Source organism: Cimex lectularius, unplaced genomic scaffold (genome assembly GCF_000648675.2).
Source record: "Cimex lectularius strain Harlan isolate CLEC.00 unplaced genomic scaffold, Clec_2.1 scaffold38, whole genome shotgun sequence".
Lineage (NCBI taxonomy): Eukaryota > Metazoa > Arthropoda > Insecta > Hemiptera > Cimicidae > Cimex > Cimex lectularius.
Genome location: NW_019392638.1, coordinates 1,505,079 through 1,524,839, shown reverse-complemented (window position 1 = coordinate 1,524,839; position 19,761 = coordinate 1,505,079). Strand labels below are relative to the sequence as shown.

General features: G+C 33.6%; 2 protein-coding genes across 7 annotated transcripts in view; one reads left to right on the top strand and one right to left on the bottom strand.

Moving 5' to 3' along the window:
• Window positions 1-92: 92 nt before the first annotated feature.
• On the top strand, window positions 93-3,789 carry LOC106670049 (mannose-1-phosphate guanyltransferase alpha-A). Its single transcript, XM_014400043.2, has 9 exons — window positions 93-324; window positions 2,038-2,236; window positions 2,301-2,366; window positions 2,431-2,748; window positions 2,815-3,006; window positions 3,058-3,133; window positions 3,217-3,340; window positions 3,399-3,539; window positions 3,600-3,789. The coding sequence occupies exons 1-9, from the start codon at window positions 282-284 to the stop codon at window positions 3,698-3,700; spliced, it is 1,260 nt and encodes a 419-aa protein (XP_014255529.1). The 5' UTR covers window positions 93-281; the 3' UTR covers window positions 3,701-3,789.
• A 5,146-nt stretch (window positions 3,790-8,935) lies between these two features.
• The window catches only part of LOC106670026, a 256,597-nt gene continuing 245,771 nt past the window's right edge, over window positions 8,936-19,761 (bottom strand). For 5 of the 6 annotated variants that reach the window (XM_024227866.1, XM_014400005.2, XM_024227867.1 and 2 more), the window contains 2 exons: window positions 18,918-19,160; window positions 8,936-9,333 (listed from right to left, as the gene is read on the bottom strand). In XM_024227866.1, coding sequence (XP_024083634.1) covers window positions 9,180-9,333; window positions 18,918-19,160 — 397 coding nt within the window. In that variant the 3' untranslated portion in view covers window positions 8,936-9,179. Of the gene's footprint in view, window positions 9,334-15,703; window positions 15,789-18,917; window positions 19,161-19,761 lie in introns of those variants that run through there. The other variant, XM_014400006.1, reaches the window with a different exon arrangement.

Genomic DNA, 19,761 nt, shown 5'->3' with positions numbered 1-19,761 from the left:
ATTAGGGTTAAAACAATATTTTTCATAAATTTGTAAAAATGTTTTTAATAAAATTTCTTCATAAGACATGTATGTTTATCCCGCAAGGGCGGTGGTATCATTTATCAAAGCGATAAGAATGTTGACAACAAGGGTATCAGTGCTGAACATCTGAAATCGTTGGATCTACTGTAAAAATGTAAAGTAGGCGAAAATCCAACAGTAAAAATAGTAGAGGTTCTACTGACAATTGTTTATCGCGCTTTGTTGGTTTTGGACGTCAGTTCTCAAACGTAAGCGAAATGACTCTGAAAGCGGTGATCCTCATCGGCGGCCCTTTGAAAGGTGAGTCAAAAGTAAATTGCGGTTTTTCAAAAAACAAAAGAAAGTTTTTCTTTAAAACTTACAAATATTAGATTATATAGGAGCCAGCCTCTTTACGGCCTGTATCGGATTATTGTGCATCTCCATATTTTTCAAGCTTTTTCAAGTGTTCCTTTATTAGGAATCCCAACCTACATAGGCCTTCGCACCAACAGAGGACCTTTTCCGTTGTTTCTTCTTCTTTTTGGCAATATCTGCACAGGCTTGCCACTCCGAGTGTCTAGTCTGTTGTAGAGTCCACTTCGGAGTCTGCAGTGTCCAGTCAGCAGTCAAATTATTATTCTAGTCTTAGCACGTCGTAGATTTAGTAGTTCTGTCGTTAGTTTCTGTGATGGTATGGTATGGTAAAGAGGATACTAGGAAGCGGTATCTTCTCTTAGGGCAAAAGACTCCAGACATTCTAATAAATACTTTTTACCATTGGCCTTGGCGGAATGAATAGCTTTTCTAAGACAAATATCTGTCTTTGATCTGACTGAACCTACCACCACTACACATCGTTATCCAAGGAGATAACACCAGCCATTTATAGGCTAATACAGGGATAGGCTACTCACATAAAAAGGAGCAACTTTCAAGCTTCAGAGAAGCTTCAGCTAGCCAGAACTCTGGGGATGCCTGTTTCTGCCATGACCTCTAAATTCAGTTTTGACAAAAAAAAAATCTAATAAAAATAACTGTAGAAAGACTAGGAAAAAGGGATCCTAGTTAATGCCGGCCATATCTGGTTTACAGATAGCTCCAAAACCGAATATAGGTGAGGAACTGGTATTTATGGAAATAGGACTAGAATTCATATAAGACTTGAACAATATGCCACTGACTTTCAAGCGGAAATGTGCCAGGGAGCTAAAAAGGCTTTGTCAATAGAAGAACAGCCAGGTGGCACTGAAGGCAATTGCCACACCGACGGTAAAGTCTAGAGTCATTTGTGACTGCATTACAGCCCTGTCAGACATTGGGGAAGATAACAAAATGATCAATGCCAGGGCAGAGGGACAACGAAGAGGCCAATAAATTGGCCAAGCAAAGTTGGATGAGGACACCTATTAGCCCTGACCCTTTTGTGGATTACCAAACTGCCAAAAACACAGATCCATTAGACAATGGATTAATAATAAGTCCGCTCAATGGGAATGTAGCCCGGGACAGAGGCATGCAAAAAAGTTTATCAAATCATTTATCATCAGTTTATGATTTTCTGCATAAAACGTATCAGTTTGTGGGGATATGCATTGAATTGAATTGACCAAGGATATGGAAATACAGTAGTAGTATGATTCATTATGTGTTATGTTACTATTGCATTGTAAAAGAAATTATAATAATAAAAAACAGCTATGTAAAAAAAATTTCTTTTCATATATGTTCTCTTCTGTAAGTAATTAACACAAATCTTTGCTTGTTAAATTTAACATAACAACTTTTTTGATTAAATAATGAGTAAAATACAAGTGAATCAATAAATAAGTCATAAATTATAATACAAAAAGTTTTCAGGATTATAAAAAAGTGAAGTTGAGTCCTAGGCCAAAAACTGTAAAAAGTATGGCAATTTAACTGAGGATATTCAAGATGAAAAACTTCAAAGCTCACTTTCTCAAAACTATTGAAATTTTTTTTAGTAGGGCAGTACATATGTTAAGTAAAAGTTTTTTTGTTTTTATGTTTTAGGAACCCGTTTTCGACCATTATCTTTAGATGTAGCTAAACCGCTTTTTCCTGTTGCTGGTCTCCCGATGATCCAACACCATATCGAAGCATGCGTGACAGTTCCAGATCTCAAGGAAATAATTATCCTTGGCTATTATCCAGCTAGCGAATTGTCAGCCTTTATTTCTGAAATGGCTCAAAAATACAATAAATCAATTAGGTTTGTTATTATTATTTGTAAGTAGCATTAATAATATGTTTTATGCTTAACATGTTTATTGTAGATACCTTCAGGAATTTACTTCACTAGGAACGGCAGGTGGAATGTATCACTTCCGGGATCAAATTAGGTATACATTGCCTGTGGGATTTTTACGGTCTTGAACTTATATTTTATAATAATTGTTTTTTAAGATACGGAAACCCTGATGGATTTTTTGTCCTCAACGGTGATGTCTGTGCAGATTTTCCATTAGTTGAAATACTAAAGTTTCACAATAGCAAAGGCAACGCTCTAATTACAATAATGGCGACTGAAACGAATAAACAGCAGGCGTTGAATTATGGCTGTATCGCAAAGCACCCCAATCTCGATTACATGACCCATTATGTTGAAAAACCTTCAACATTTGTTTCCCATTTTATAAACTGCGGTGTGTATTTTTGCTCAATAGAACTCTTTGATACATTAGCTTTGGCTTTCAAGGAGAAAAATAAAAACATCAACTATGAGTAATTTCCACCGATTTTATCTGTATAAAAAAAGCGCAATTTATTTTAAAAAAATGTGTAATTTAGTGGATCGGGAGATTTTCACAAAGACTCGGGTGCAATGCAATTGGAGCAAGACGTTCTGACTCCCCTGGCGGGCTCAGGGAGAGCGTATGTCTTCACGACGACAAAATGGTGGTCTCAGTTGAAAACTGCCGGTGCTGCCATTTATGCGAACAGGCATTACTTACAGCTATATAGGCACACTCATCCAGAAAGGTATTGTTTTAGTTGCCCTATGCTTTTCAGTTTATTAATTTTTCCTTAAAGGTTATGTACAAACAACAAAAATATAATTGGAGATGTTTACATTCATCCGACTGCCATTTTGGATCCAACAGCCTGTGTAAGTACCATTGATCCAAAAGAAGATATTATAAGCAAATACTCACAAGTAAGAATTACTCAGGATCATGTAAATATTTTCAGATTGGTCCAAATGTAAGTATCGGCGCAGGGGCTGTAATTGGGCCAGGTGTAAGAGTAAAAGACGCCTTGGTGCTTGACAGCGCTTGTATTGGTAGTCACACTCTAGTGACTCACTCGATTGTTGGTAGGACTGAGTGAATTTATATATCAAATTCTGTTATGCCAAACTGTTTTTATTTTAGGGCGTCAAGTGAAGATAGGCAGTTGGGCCAGGGTTGAAGGGACTCCTTGTGATCCAAACCCCAACAAGCCATTTGCAAAAATGGACAACCTTCCGCTTTTCAACAAAGACGGACGTCTTAATCCTTCGATTACAATTTTAGGTATTGCTTTCTCTTTGTTATAGTTTAAATTTTTCACACTTTTGTAAAAATCTTTTTCAGGTTGTAGTGTGAAAGTGCCATCTGAAATTATACTTCTTAATTCAATCGTCTTGCCTTACAAAGAATTGACAAGAAGCTTCAAACATGAAATTATTTTATAAACTCTTGCCAGTGAAGTTATTTTGTAACCAAATATCCAATAATTCATATGGAAAAAGTTTTATCTTTTAATTAAAAAAAATTAAATAAATATATTTTTTTATTGTAATCTTACCATTTAAACATTATTTTATACAGCAGACCTGCATTCGAACCTGATATACTTACAAATGGGCTCTTTTTTCAAAAACACTGGCACCCTCAGGGTTGATATGACCTCTGCTTGTAAAAAACCCTTAGGGTGCGAACCCTTGTAAAAAAAAACACAACAGTATAATTAACTTTGTTGCTTGATTGTCTCTGATCATAATAGTATACTTTATTCTTGCTGGCTTTTATGCCTGATAAGTTTTGGCATTTCATCTTCACAGATTCAGCAGACAGCCCTCACAGACCTTGACATAGTTTAATTTTTTTTAGACGAGGGTTTGCAACAGCAGAGGTCATATAAACCCTCAGGGTGCCGGTGTTTTTTGAAAAACCAAACCAAAACCCTTTTTTAGGCTTTTTGGTTTCAATTGCGGGGCGGTTGGTTTGGACCCGGGGCCTTTTCCTTTTCGTTGTTGGGGGCGTTTTCATTGCTTAACCCGTTTGGGGCCCCCATTGCCCCCATAGTTAAATTGAAATACTTTGGGGTAAAATCGGCCCTGAACTGTTTTTTGGCATACCATACTGACAAAACATGGATCCATTAGGCAATATATTAAAAATAAATACACCTTTCTATGGGAATGTAGCTCAGGACAATGGCATACGAAAAAATTAATCCAAGGAAAAACATTAATAACTAGTAAATCTAGGACATGTTAGTATTAGAATAATTGTGTATTGTTGACTGGACACTGCAGACTTAGTCAAACAAACCTGTACAGATATTGCCAGGAAGAAGAGACAGGGGAAAATGCCATCTGTTGGTCTGAAGGTTTTTTTTTTGAAAGGCTCCTTACTCCTGGGAGAGGAAAAGTCCAGGCCTGAAGGATACATGTGGGAATCCTTGAAAAACTTTGGGAACTGGTAAAAGCTTTAACATGTTCAGTGTCGTCTGGTTTTCCATTTTTCCACCTCCCGGACGGCAAAAAATTCATATTACTAAAAACGTTATGCATCATGACATGCAGGTCATCTGACTGGGAGGTTGGGCCAGTGTGGCCTTCATGCAGGTCACGGTCATAGAGGCTGACTTTTTTTCTAACCTAAATATTTTGAAATAAGTAAAGCTTGGTAGAGAATTCAATCTTTTCTCGCATTTTCTAGTATAACCAACTGAAAGTACAACAATACAGTACAACTCTACAATCTAAATAAGAAAAAAAACAACACCAAAGCTAATTTTGTGGATGCTTTTCTTGTATATATAAAGTAAGAAGTTTATGGGCTGACAAACAGCTGTCATCACTGGTCCTCTGCGTGTTTTCCTTCTTTTTCTATTCTTTCGAGAGTACTTTGTTTTAAATTGCACCTGGTTACTAACTCTGCTTTTAAATGCATACTACGCCAAGATCCTAAAATTATATCCTCTTGTTTGTACCTCAGGTTGTCAAATACAGAACAGAAACAAAACATACAATTCATATATATACATCACCACAAACATTCACTCCCCCAGAGTTCTCGATATTCCTCAGGGTGGGGTTAAACAACCCCTTCCTTTCATGCTAATAAAGTACATTAATTTCAATAAATTAACATAAAGTCAACACAGACACAAACAAACATAAACTCTATAAACAGGTAGGGCCCTGAGGTACCCTTTGCCTGCTGCTGAACCTGAAGACTACGTGATAGGTCCGATGATATACCAAAATATTGTCCATATATGACAAGCCTTCTACAATTGAAATGTACTCTACCCTTGTATAATGGGCACTACGCGTTCACTTTCCAGCCAGAAGGTGCCTGTGTGTTATTCTTGTATGGCCTATGTGTAGTCTGGTCAGTATGGCCTTTTCCCTTTTCAAACCATTCTCCATGGACCAAGGACCGACGACATTCTTAACTAGCCACATTTTAGCAAGGTTATTATTATTATTATTATTAATTTTTAAGGGTGTTTTAACGGCTAAGGTCATTTCACGCCCTAACATCCAAACCTTCTTTCTTAGGTTAGCTATATCTCTTCTGAGTGCTGTAAAGCTCTGACTCCAAACATTCACTCGTAAACTAATTTATCCTATTGCCATCAAAGCTTTAATTTTTAATTTTTTTTAAATTTTTAAAATTCTTAATTTGGAAGGCCAAATGTATGCAAAAATCCCATTTTAAATTACATATAACATTTATTTCTGTTTCTTTTTTCACAGTTATTTCTATTTTTACAAACCCAGGGTTTTCCATTCCCCTTTTTCTGTATTTGAAATTAATAGTTTTAACTCCGCTGGACGTACATGTTGGGAAGCGCCTTGGCAGCTTCTTTGGCCACCTGACTGTTTTTCGTTCCCCCATGCCAACACGACCTTCTCACCAATCCTCTCATTCCTTTTAACTGTTCTTTTGTCTTATTTATTAGGGGGGCCACAGAAGCTCTTCTCCTGAGTTTCTGGACCGCACTGGGAGAATTGGTACATAACAAAAAAGTGTTGTGGTTTTTATTTTCGATCATGCTCAGCATGAAGGATATGACGTTTAGTTCCGCTTATTTTCTTGTAATAACAACTGTATGGAATGGGTCCAATATAATCGCTTTCTCTACAATTTTGTATTTACTAACAGTAATTTTAATTATAAAATATAATTACAATATAAAAATATCTGATACATAAAATCAAATACTAGTTTCATATATAATTAATTAAAAATTTACAGATTTCACACTATTCAGGTACTATAATATTACTTTTTTCAAATTGGTAATGTACCAAATGCTGAAAATAATAAAAATGGAAAAAGTTCATTATACAAATACATAGACATACTACCCATGTTCGATGTAAAACTTCATTTGTTGCCATGATACAGAATCAAATATGACGAAAGTTATTCTATTCACAACTAACACGTGCTCATATAAAATAAGATGCAAAGTTAATAGTGGTGGCAATGTGTAGAAGGGACATCGTATTGTAGAAACCTAAAGGCAAAGTGCACAATAAAAAAAAGTTTAAAAAAGTTATATCTTTTAACTTGATGAAAGTATTCGATTGATTGATTAGTGATTAGCAATTTGTAAATTGCTTTTAATGAATCTTCTCAATTTTCAAAAAATTAGTTTACAAGTTATATATTACAAGTTACACATTATAATAAATTTAATGTTATTTTAATGTATATTACATATGTGCTTATTAGCCTATTAATAACTAAGTGGTGGGAAGCATTTAATTTATTTTAAATACTCAGTTCAAGTTTTGTGTTTGTTTCTATAAAGTAAAATTGATTGTTTTAAGGTAGTTTGAATTATCTCTATAATATTTAGTAATTAGTTTTTAAACCACTATTTCCCTATTATTCAAGTTCCCTGTTGGTGAGACTTTTTTGAGAGTTTATGAAAGTACAGTAGACTCTTTATATTTGTATTTTTGTTATTCGCGTTTTCATTCAGCTTTGGTTGAGTTATTGCTAATGAAAAAGTGGAAGAACTTTTGTACGTAGAAATACCAAAATTTGGAGAAATCTTTCACTTAGCTCAAAACTAGAAAGATAAAAGATAGAATATGATCCAATAGTGGAACGAAACATAAACGTAATTTCCAGCAGTTGAAAAACCAAACAAAGCAGCCTCCTAACAATTCTCATTGAGAAAGCTGAAAGATCAAATTTCACTGTTTCTACTTCTCTTTAATGATCTTTTTTTAAAATAAATTTTATCTTTTTTAAGCCATAATAATTTTTTCTCATTTGTTTCCATGTCAAGCATAGGTGCTGTTGATATATGTATGCTGATGTATATTGTTTTACTGAGTAGAATAAACTTTAGGTATGTTAGCATACATAATATTTTTCTTATTGAACAAAACCTGAAATATGTTTACATAAGTTCATACATAACATTGATGAAAGGCAGGTGCGATACAGAAAATGTCTAATTGGTATGTAGATAGAAGAAAATGCTTCAAAGCCTACAATGCGAGGTGTTTCCTATTATCTGTGGTTCTCATTACCGTTTTACCCTCAGTGATGTACGTATCCCCCTCGGATAATGTGAGTCTACTGTAATTCATGTCTTACTGGAAGGAAAATCCAGCTAAGTAGTGTGTCGTGGATAGAATGGTCAAACTATTTCACCTTACATAATATTATGATCTATTAAAAAACCACAGGCTAAAGCAGATCCGACCAGGACTGCTAGTGTGGCAAATATGAGTTGGACACTCAAGCCACTAGTGTCCTCTACTTTGTTATGTAAAACAATTGTTAAGTCTCTCAACAATTTTATCGGTCTCATACAAATATCAAAACATTGAGAAAATTTATGAGACAATAAAAACTGATGAAATTCTGTTGATCTATTATTACGAATTGTTTTAAAACTTTTTTATTTTAATTAATCTTTTTATGTAAGGTATTGGATGAAATGAAATAGTCAGTGACATGAGCTGAATTTGAACCCACGATCTATTTTATTTTGTTCTATCAGGTGAAGACTTAGTAGACATGAAAAAATATGTTTTAAGTAAGTGGACTAGAAAATCAATAAAAATACAATTTGGATTGACTATGTAAACATATCTAAAAATATTTTTTTATTATAGATATTTATAAATGATTTTTAATAAACGAACATTTGCAAAATAATTTTGTCATCTACCTTTTTTGTTTTATTTATTGAAATAACTTCTAATAAGATTGTGCCACAATTACTTACTATATTTTACAATTTCATTAAAAAATGTAAGTAAACGCTTATTTCCCCAGGTTTATTATATCCTTCATTATGAAAAAGACCTCTATATGACAATATCTTCATCAAGCAATTCTATCATTTGGTAGAATAATGTTTAATTTCTTATACATATATTTCCGTTTTCATTGATATTTAACTAATCTAGTCAATAATTGATCTAATAATTGTATTTTTAATTCAGTTAACAACACTTATATATTATAAACTATTAACATTATTTATGATACAAAACTTACTTTTACCTATAAAATTAATCTTCAACTAATTGTATTTTTGGTTTGTTTTATTGGTATTTAACTGATAAAATTGGATTTTTATTGTTGTAAAAAATACAAAATCTATTGCTTTTGCATAATCAATTAATTAATATTTATATAATCTAACTTTTTCAGTATGCACTGGCATGTTTACTTACAAAAGTTTGATAATTTTTTTTCTCTTTGTTTTCTTTTGTGTTAATATTTAGAGATTATCACAAAGCTATAACAACAATCTAGAAGTATGAAAATATACAAATTTCAACTGGTTTTCTCTCACTATTAGGTTGTAAAATCTGAGGCAGCTCAGAAGGCGCTCTCTATTTCTTTACCTAAAAGAGACTCTACGCGTTCTAAAGGATGGCTAAGAACGTCCAATTTCGACTAATCGAGAAAAAGAAGCTGTTCCATGGAGTGTGAAGGAGTTTTGTGTCGGTAGAGTGGGAGATTGTGGAGTGACAGCAGTGAATTATGTCTATCCCAGTCTCGCCTGCTTTCCTGGCTGTCTGACTCGCTCTCTATTAAAACGGACTCAAGTCTGAAAAACAAAAATCATAAAACAAATTTTTACTTTAGTGTACATATATTAATTACTAAGATTTATGGATATAGAATAAAAACTTGTTTGTGTTTATATTTAAGGTGATAACTGCTCTAACTAATCAAATAAAATTATGTCTGCCTATTTTTGTAATTTGTCTGTGTACAAACAAACTATTGAATATAAATAAAAAGATCAGGATAATCGGTGATTATCAAGTTATATATCACAGAACCAACCAAGTTCACAATGAACACAAGCAACGCCAAGGTCTTCAAGATCAAAAATAAATTAATTTTGAGCTGAAATGTTGAGTTACAAAAAATACAAGATGGTTTCTTACATATATTGTCTATCAGAAGGTTCACAAAATCCTTTTGCACAATAAACAATGTTTTGAAATATTTTTTACAGAAGATTAATTGTAATGAATGAAAGGTTATTCAACATCAAAGTGTGGCTAATGGAACCACTCCTCAGGGAGATTATTTAAAAATAGGAGAGTATTCCAGAATCAAATTACTGATCTGTCAAACACTTTTTTAGTAATAAAAATAGTAATAGAAGTAAAAGTAAGTAATAGAAAGATAAATTCAGCTTAATAGAAAAGCTAAGTAATAAAGATGATACACACAATATGTCAAACATACAAAATTGGGTCTATCTCTTAACATAACTTTCTAAGTTGGGAAATAAGTGAAGTACTGCACTTAAATAGATTTTCTTTTCAAAACCCTTTTTTTAGGAAAACGGATAAATAAACTTTCTAACATTTCATGGAGATTTATTCATATTTATGTTCAATGTATGTCTGCTTCATACCAGAAATTCTATAAAATCACAGAACATGCATTAGTAACAAGTACTATGCAGCAATCAAAATTGTTTGTCTAAACATATTTTCAGTTTTAATGAAAGAAACCAATTTTATTTCATATAAGATTATTTTTTAACTATAAACATTTTAAAATATTTGATTTATTAATTATAACAAACATAGTTAAATACTAATAGTTTAAGTCTTAATAAGGTCAAGACAGGAAAGTTTCAATACTGGTGATAGGATTGTAAGAAGATTAAATATAAACAATTAATTAAGGTTTTTAGTTGAGATAAAAAAGTCAATGGCACGAGCGGGATTCGAACCCACGATCTTCGGCTTGATATGCCGCTGCTCGACCACTTGAGCTATCGTGACCTCGATCCACTCGGACACCAACCTCCCATCTCAATCACACCTTTTGAATTTTTCCTTTTGAGATGGGAGCGGACCACGAAACTAGGGAATTAAATATAAACTTGTACTAATTTTGAATTGACACTAATTACTTTCTGGGTCCATTTATTCTCACTGGTTTTTTAAGTTGCTCACATTTTATGTACGTCCATAAAGAAGATATGAAGCCAAAAAACACGTATAAGAGAGAGATATAGAAAACAGTGAGGATAGATGGACCCAGAAACATGAGTGCGAACCACTCGCAGGCCAACCAATACCATCAAACTTTAACACTGTTTATCTGTCTTTGTAGGTCGGTAGTTTCCTTCCATTTTGGACTGGCTATCTACAATTCATTTCATCTAGTCTGTCAGGTGCGTTTTAACATTTTACTATCTTCAGTGGTTGGCCTGTGCGTTTTCCCGTGTTTTTATAGTTTTATAAACCCAATAAAATATACAGGTTCAAACCATCTATTGAATATGACAAAAAGCTGAAACTCGTCAGACTGACATTAACCTGACAAAAATGAACTGGTTCATCACTCTGCAGAACTCAAGAAAAAATCTCACTACGATTTTCTTCGCTAAATCCTGGACATTTTGTTATTACAATAACATTTTGAAACCATTGTTCTTATCTCAACAACACTCCTGTTTTATTTGTTAAAAACTACAGCAATTAAAAATAGGGGGGCATCGGTGGCCGCAACGATTTAGGCGTTGACATGGCGCTCATCTCTGGACAGTAAAGGTCCCGGGTTCGAATCCAGCGGCCCTGCATTCGAACCCGACATACTTACAAATGGGCTTTTTTTCAAAAACACCGGCACCCTGAGGGTTTATAATTAAGTTAATACTTTTTTTAATATCATTTAAATTGTTAAACATAAAAATATGTTTTATTTGTGGTTTTTAAAAATTGTATTTTCTCCTCTGTAAGCAATGTCCATGATTAACATGAAACAGCACGACAGAGCACGATTTCAACGGTGCTTATAGATTTTAAGAGAAATGTTTAGATTAAAAGATATCACGATTTTCCGACGCCAGGACGTGATATCTTTCAAAATCGATAAAAAGCNCAAAATATTTATTTATAATATGCTAAGAAGCGTGTTTAAAAATAATAGCTAGTTAATAATAGTATTATATTTTATAAATGAAATATAAATCTTTAAAATATAATGAGTTATATCAATTAATGAATTATACCAGTGAATCAATTTATTGTCATTCATTAAAGAATGTGAACCAATGACATAATTAAACAGTATTGAAAATTGAGTAGTGTAAATTAGGATATATTTATTTAAAAAAAAATCCTTTATTCAGAAGTGTTGTATATGAATAAAGAAAAAGAAATCTAAGATAATACTATTTTTTAATAAATATTTAAACAATATTAATAAGCTTGGAAAAAATTTCAAATTTTTTTTCGCGAGAAAATTAATTTTTAGTCATTAGACTGATGGAATAGCATGTTAATTGAGTAATAATGAGCAATAATTTTCATAAAGGATGAATTGAAATTTCCGTTTTAAATAAATTAGAGAATAATGAGGGAATAAAGGGATGTTAAAAGGCAGAGGTGACTTAGGGTAATTTTTAATTTAAAACGTCTGTTTAAATAACACAATCCTTTATTAAACCTAATCCAAAATTGTGTAAGCGAGCTTTTTAGTATAACGAGGAAAATTCAGTCTTATTGTGAAAACATCGTCCCTGTTGAAAATTTAGCAGAATCGAATGAAGTTTCGTAGCGACAAGCTTTTAAGACGGAGGGCCCAAAACAATCCAAAATTTTCTCAAAATAAAACTTTTTAAAGAGAATTTGTCAGACGTAATTGCATTTCGTTCACGGGGGCTTTCACCAGACGTAATTTGTCTCTGGCTGTTTAAGATCCGGGTAGATTAAACTTTTGCAATGGGTCTGTCTGTCTTTTTCGATTCGGATTGTCTCACGATTCTGTAGGTGAAGGGAAGATTAACATCTGGTTAAAAGTGGTTTTCGCTTTTTTTTTTTAAAAAGCACCCAGGCAGGAAAACACTGTGAAGTTCCTGGGCTTAATTATGCAGATCATTAATTATAATCGGGGGGGACTTCGCGATAATAATCGCCCACAGGGCCGTTTAACGGCAATTTTGCATGCTGTAAGCGTTCTAAAAGCGATGTTATTTTACACATTCATGCCTTTGGGAAAAGAGAATTAACTTAAATTATTTTAATAATTTCTACTACTTAAATTAAATAGTTTAACTCAAGCGCGTTTTTTAAACAAATTTTAACAAGCAGTAGTACTTTACTTGTACTTTTTTATGTGGCAATCATTCTTCATTCATCACAAGAGATGATGATGATGCTTTGGCAAGATCTAGAAATATGCTATATTTCATATTAATGACAGACATTGTTAAAAAATAATAAATAAAAATCATGAATAAAATAACAACTTTTTAAGTTTAATTTAATGACACCCTATAACTTTTACCACAAGTTACAAACTTATCATTTATCACGTGTTTTTTAAAGGATATTATAACCTCCAATATTTCTAAAAAGTGGATATGTTTTGTTAGATACCCCTCTTCAAAGATTTTCTAGTATTTTCATTATTTCACCAATTAAATAGGACATATCTGCGGTATGATGCAGGTCAGCATCTTTTGTCGTCGAGCCGGGGGGCTTCGCGATAATAATTGCCCACCGGGTCGTTTAACGGGAATTTTGCATGCTGTTAGCATTGTAGAAGCGATGTTATTTTGCACATTCATGCCTTTGGCAAAAATAATTAACAATTGTTCTGGTTTTATTCAAGCGCATTTTTTATCAAATAAAACAATAATATTGCTAAGATAAGAACAACGGTTTTCAAATGTTATTGAAATAACAAAATTTTCAGCGTTTAGCAAAGACAAATCATAGTTAGATTTCTTCTTGATGTCTGTTGGGTGATGAACCTGTAGGTCGTTTACTTTCATTCAGGTCTGTTGAATGTCAGTCAGAGGAGTTTTGGCTTTTTGCCATCTTCAGTCGACGGTTTGTATACCTGTTAAAACACTGAAGATAGCAAACAGTTGAACTGCGCCTGACATACTTGATGAAATGGATTCTGGATAGCCAGTCCAAAATTGAAAAGAACTACCAACTTTCAAAGAGAGATAAGCACAGTATGGTAGGCTAGCGAGCGGATAATCACGATTCTGGGTCCATCGAGCTTCGCTGTTTTTTTACTTTTCACTTATACGCGTTTTGGCTTCATATCTTCTTTACAGACGTACGTGAAACGTGAGCAACTTAATAAACCAGTGAGAATAGATGGACCCAGAAAGTGATTACTTCAATTCGAAGTTAGTACAAGTTTATATTTAATCTTCTTACAAACCTCTCACCTGTCTTAACCTCATTAAGTCTTAAATCTTTAGTATTTGCATACATATTAAAAAATGATCTCATATGGAACAAATATTGGTTATGTAACGATGAACTAGATTATCGACCTGCTGGATACAAGAAGTCTTTTCAGAGGATCTTCGGAAGAGGTCAAAAAACAGAGAAAACTTCCTTACGGTTTTCGCCGAGCTTTCGACAGTTTTATACTGTCATCTTCAGGGCCTGTTTTATTATCATATAAACAAACAATTAAAACATGAAAAAACAATAATTACAACAATAATTGGATATCTTATTTTAAAACCTTATATAATTTCCTATTAAGGTTTTAAAGTAAGATATCCAATTATTGTTGTAATTATTGTTTTTTCATGTTTTAATTGTTTGTTTATATGATAATAAAACAGGCCCTGAAGATGACAGTATAAAACTGTCGAAAGCTCGGCGAAAACCGTAAGGAAGTTTTCTCTGTTTTTTGACCTCTTCCGAAGATCCTCTGAAAAGACTTCAAATATTGGTTATTTTTATTAAAACTGAAAATAAATTTTGACAAATAGTTTTGATTGCTGCGTAGTACTTGTTACTAATGCATGTTCTGTGATTTTATAGAATTTCTGGTATGAAGGAGGAACATACATTTGAAAAAATCTTCATGAAATGTCAGAAAGTTTATTTATCCATTTTCCTAATAAAAAGGCGTTTGAAAGAAAAATATCATTAAATGCAGTTACTTCACTTACTTCCCAACTTAGGATTGTTAAGAAATAGACACAATTTTGAACGAATGTGTGTATTGTGTATGCCAATTTCATTAGTTAGCTTTTCTATTAAATTGAATTTATATTGATCGTATTAAAAAAGTGTTTGACAGAATCAGCAGTTTGATCGTAGAATACTTTCCTGTTTTAACTAATCACCCTGCGAAGCGGTTACTGGATTCCATTAGTCACACTTTGATGTTGAATAAACCTTTCATCCATCACTACTGATCTTCTAGAAAAACTGTGTATAAAAAAAATTATTTATCGTGAAAAATCGGGCAGAAAAGCATAAGACAAATCCGCAAATTTCTGTAAATAAATCAGCTCTTAATAAAAAAAGTTTATTATCTTAAAAGCCTGGTAGAGAAAAAAAAACGACATAATTACCTGATAAACTAAACCACAGTGATTTTTATCAAAACGTAATAGACAATTACTTTCCTATTGAACTGATGTGACGAGGCATGATGACATTTTTTATCACTATTATTATTGAAATATGATTGGATTTTATAACTAGTGATTTGATATTATTATCTGAGAGATTGGCATATGAAACATATCAGAAAGGTGTTGACTGTAATCCAAAACAATTGTTGCTGGTTGTAATCATATGATACTTCTTTAATAATATCTTGGATTACCGAGATAATCCCATGACAATAGATCACCGTGTTGTAAACATTTTAAATAATCAGACTAATTACTGTGATAGTTCATTCAAAGGTGATACTTATGGTATTTTTAAGTCTAAATAATAAATTGTTGTCTTAGCAAGATGAAATTGTTGAAACTTTACTTTCAGAGAAAAAACGTCCAAATTAAATGGTCTAAAAGTTCGGAATGAAATTTAGTTTCCAATTATCCAACGTATTGGTTGTCGAGCTGCGCCATTTGCAGACAGAGAACTTTTAATTTCAAGCATGACGAAAGGGTCAAACCTAATTTAAAGTTGAACCCTTTAACATTTTAAAGTAAATAGAAAGAGAAAGTGTTTCGTATTGAATTATATTTATTGGGCGATAAGAAGAGAAAGTTATATGAGACGTTTTGATTCATCTTCCACCTTCTGGTCGCACCTGCGGAAAAAAAACAACAAATACATTATAAAAAGCGTACGTGTACGACTGGAATTATGGTCTGTTTGTAATTTGAAACTCGTAGGCCACAGGACAACTCTGATTACTAACAGAAGTCAAATTATGCTGATATCTCATATGTAACTGGAAGAAAAAGTTGTTTCATTGCTCCGGCACATAATAATGCCCTATATGAAACTTTGTAGTCGTTGAACTGTCCGAGTTTCACGGTAAATCAGAATGTATGTGTGCATTCATTATAAGCAAGTAAATGTAAATTATTATTTTTAATGGCAGTGTATAATTTGGATTTTTGTTTAAATTTATTTATTTACACCTGCGCAAATTGCAGCGCGTAAGTAAATTTGATAATATTTTAGAACACAGAGACAAAACAAATGTAAGTAAATAAAAAGAGGAATGATTCATTAGTAGTTAGCGTAAATTACTTTCACTGTTACTTAAGAGGTCGCGAAGCCAGTGACGCTTCAGCCGTCGGGGAGGATTACTTGGAAGGGTGCGGGATGTAAGGTTTCTAACATGAGGATTTCTGTGGCTGGAAGGTCATTGTAAATGCTGACATATTGAGGATGATACAGAGGATTTTGGACTATAGGGATTAAATTGGAGATTGGAACTTTTTGTCGAACCACAAAGTTCGATGCCGTATGTCCATATGGGTCTCAAAACAGTAATATAAATGAATCGTAGAGTTGACAGTTTGAACCGTTGTTCAGCACTTTTTAAGAAGTCTGAAGCGATTGTTTAGTTCTTGTCTTTTAAGTTGTGTGTGTGCGCTCCATGTGTCCTTGGTCACTATATAGTCCAAGATAGCGGACTGCATTAGATGGTTGCAAAGGGATACTATTGTAGTAGATGGTAGCAGTGGTTATTCTCCGAAGGGTGAAAATGACATGTTCACATTTTTGTTTGTTTATTGTCATCTTCCACCCCTAGAACTACTGCTCAACGGATTGATGACATTATAGTTTTGCAGGTTTCTGGTTGAAATTAAAGGGTCTTTATGGGAGCAAAGGATGGCGATATCATCCGCATAGGTAGTAAGGATTGTTTTTGGAAGAGTAGGAATGTCTGCGGTATATACCGGAGGATGGGGCCTAAGATACTTCCTTCTGGTAACCCTGCATCTGTGCAATAACCGGCCGATAGAGAGGGACCACTGAAAGTAACTGTCGGTTAGGTAGGATTGCATGATCAGATAGTAGGTAAAAGGGAGGACTCTCTTAACTTCCAGAAGAGCCCCGGGTGCCATACCCGATCGAAGGCATCATATCCAGGAATACACTTGAGCAGCACTCCTTTCGCTCAAGAGCGGTAATGATGATGACTTCAACGCGAGACACTTCCGTAAATTGTTAAAACCAAAATTTGTTAGTATTGTCTATTTTAATATGCTTTATTGAGATTATTGATCGTTTTTGGCAGTTTGTCACCCAATTAGAGAAAAGACATTAATTGGTCACATTCCTGATTTTCAATGTAAAATTTACATTAAATTAAATTGGATCTGACATTATTCTAAGTTTATAGATTATTTGTTAAAATGATCAGTTTTTTGGTTGTTATAGCGTTTTCTTTGCCCGTAAATTACCATAGCTGATCCATTCTTCAACGTTTCAAAACTAATTGGTCGATCTTCACTTCAACTCCATTTATATATTGTTCACTCTAGCCTTTGATTTTTAAATGAGCTTAGTTCATCAATTGGATTTGTTGGACTGTAAGACTTGATAAATTACTTCTGTGATTTTGATAATTTTGTCAAAACTGTAAACAAATCGAGCGGGAAAAAACGACGTTTTATTTTACTAGTGTTTACGATTTAAATTACGAGGTCTCGAAGCCATGACCGGGCGGGTCAACATTGAAACAAGCACTCCATCGTTGTCGAGAATAATAATCGTCTTTTCAACGGATTGATTTTATCGTATTGTTTTGATAAAATATATCCGGGCTTTGTGAGTAAAGCGGATTGTATACCCGAACGCTTACCGATAAGTATTGGATTGCACAGAATTGAGGCTTTGTCGGTAGAGGAGCGGCCGTTCCCGATTTAGACGACCATCGATGATATACTGGATTTTATTTTTTTAAAATTATGTGTTTATTGGTTATGTGGCAGATAAACATGAGTAAACCCAATGGTAGTACTTGATAAGACAAGCTTAAATATTTTTGAAGAGTATTTGAAGAGTGTACATTGATAATTAATATCATAAGATAGAATACATAAAAAATGATAGCCATTTTTCAGCTAATTGCTCGGTTCCCAGCATAAGATAATGTTTTCGAAAAACCCACCTCCAACAATGTTGATTTTTATAAAATTATGGATTTTGTCCTATTACAAAGTGGACCATGGAATGAGCAAGATCTAGATATATCTTGGATGTAACAGGAGTTTTTGAGTGTGGCAGAAATCATCATCTTAAACGTTTTTACACGTCTGACAGGAGGTGCAATTAATACTTTTGGTTGGTAATTAGAAAGAATGTGAAGGAATGACGTCTGGATGTATGGTAGGTGTGGTAGGAATTTGATCTCAAGAAGATCATCTTATGGGTTTTCCTCGTCTGATAAGAGGTGTTTTTAATGCTCATGGAAATAAGAAAGAATGTGAAGGAATGACGTCTGGATATATGGTGGGTGTGGTAGGAATTTGATCTCAAGAAGATCACCTTATGGTTTTTCCTCGTCAGATAAGAGGTGTTTTTAATGCTCATGGAAATAAGAAAGAATGTGAAGGAATGACGTCTGGATATACGGTGGGTGTGGTAGGAATTTGATTCCAAGAAGATCATCTTACAGTTGTTACACATCTGGCAGGAGGTATGCTTAATGCTCATGGATGGAAATAAGAAAGGATGTGAAGGAATGACGTATGGATATTTGGTGTGGTAAGAATTTGATCCCAAGAAGATCATCTTATCGTTTTTCCACATCTGACAGGAGGTGTATTTAAAGCTCTATTGTATTGTATACTATTACTTACTTGTAAAAAGGCATAAATACTGAAATTTCATACATTCTACGGATTTTGATCAAATAAAAAATAAAATACTAATTATTTGTTCTCTTTCACGTCATTCGCAGAGTTCCACAACTTGCCTTGGTATCCTGTCGTTTTTGGAACTGCAGTAGTGTACGCAGGCCATGACCAGGAGGACAAAGGCGAAGTTGAGTAAGCAGGTGACGCCGATGATGATGAGGACCTCGTTCCCACTGTAGCAGGACTCCTGCTGCACCTGGATGACCGGCGTTCCTCTCCTCGTCCCTTTGTGCTTCCCGTGCCTCACGTGGTGCGTTCCTTCGTCTGCCCATTGCAGCTTTCTCGAAGCGGTGCTCGTTTCGCTGAAACAAAAAACAAACAAAAATCTGTAAAACATTGACTTTCAAATCAGCCCATTTTTTCCAATGCAGAATCCTAGAACCACTGGCACTAAGCACTTGCATAAATAAGTGCAATATATATAGAACTTATAATTTGATTTTATAATTTATTATCTAGAGTAAGAAATCGATTTATTACTGAAAGTAGAATATGTTAATTACTCATATAAGTTATCGTATTTTTACGATATCAACAAAATAAATGAATAAATTATTTACCAATGATATTAAAGCGAACCAAGAATGCCTTATATATGAATATATTATCAGATTATCTTTTTTAAATCAAAGTTCATACTGTTGATGAATTTAACGAAGTCTTTGTAATGTTTTATACTTAGCATTTCCAGAGTTGACGGCCAATTTTCTTCTTCCGAAACTATGTTCCTTATTAGGATATCTCACTTTCGATGATCGGGCATTCAAAAATTAAGTGGTCCCATTTCTGAGGTAGTTTTATTGTGTAGATCATCTTTCCTTATATGAAATCTCTTCAAGTAGGACTTGAATTAGGACTTGTTCTTGCCATGTAAACTTAGAACTTGGGTAGTTTTGAATGTAT

What these genes read in the sequence shown, in the direction of transcription:
- LOC106670049 (XM_014400043.2), top strand. Translation starts at nt 282, where the DNA reads ATGACTCTGAAAGCGGTGATCCTCATCGGCGGCCCTTTGAAAG. An exon ending in CATCGGCGGCCCTTTGAAAG is followed by an intron (nt 325 to 2,037) that starts GTGAGTCAAAAG and finishes TTTATGTTTTAG; the next exon opens with GAACCCGTTTTCGACCATTA. An exon ending in AAATACAATAAATCAATTAG is followed by an intron (nt 2,237 to 2,300) that starts GTTTGTTATTAT and finishes TGTTTATTGTAG; the next exon opens with ATACCTTCAGGAATTTACTT.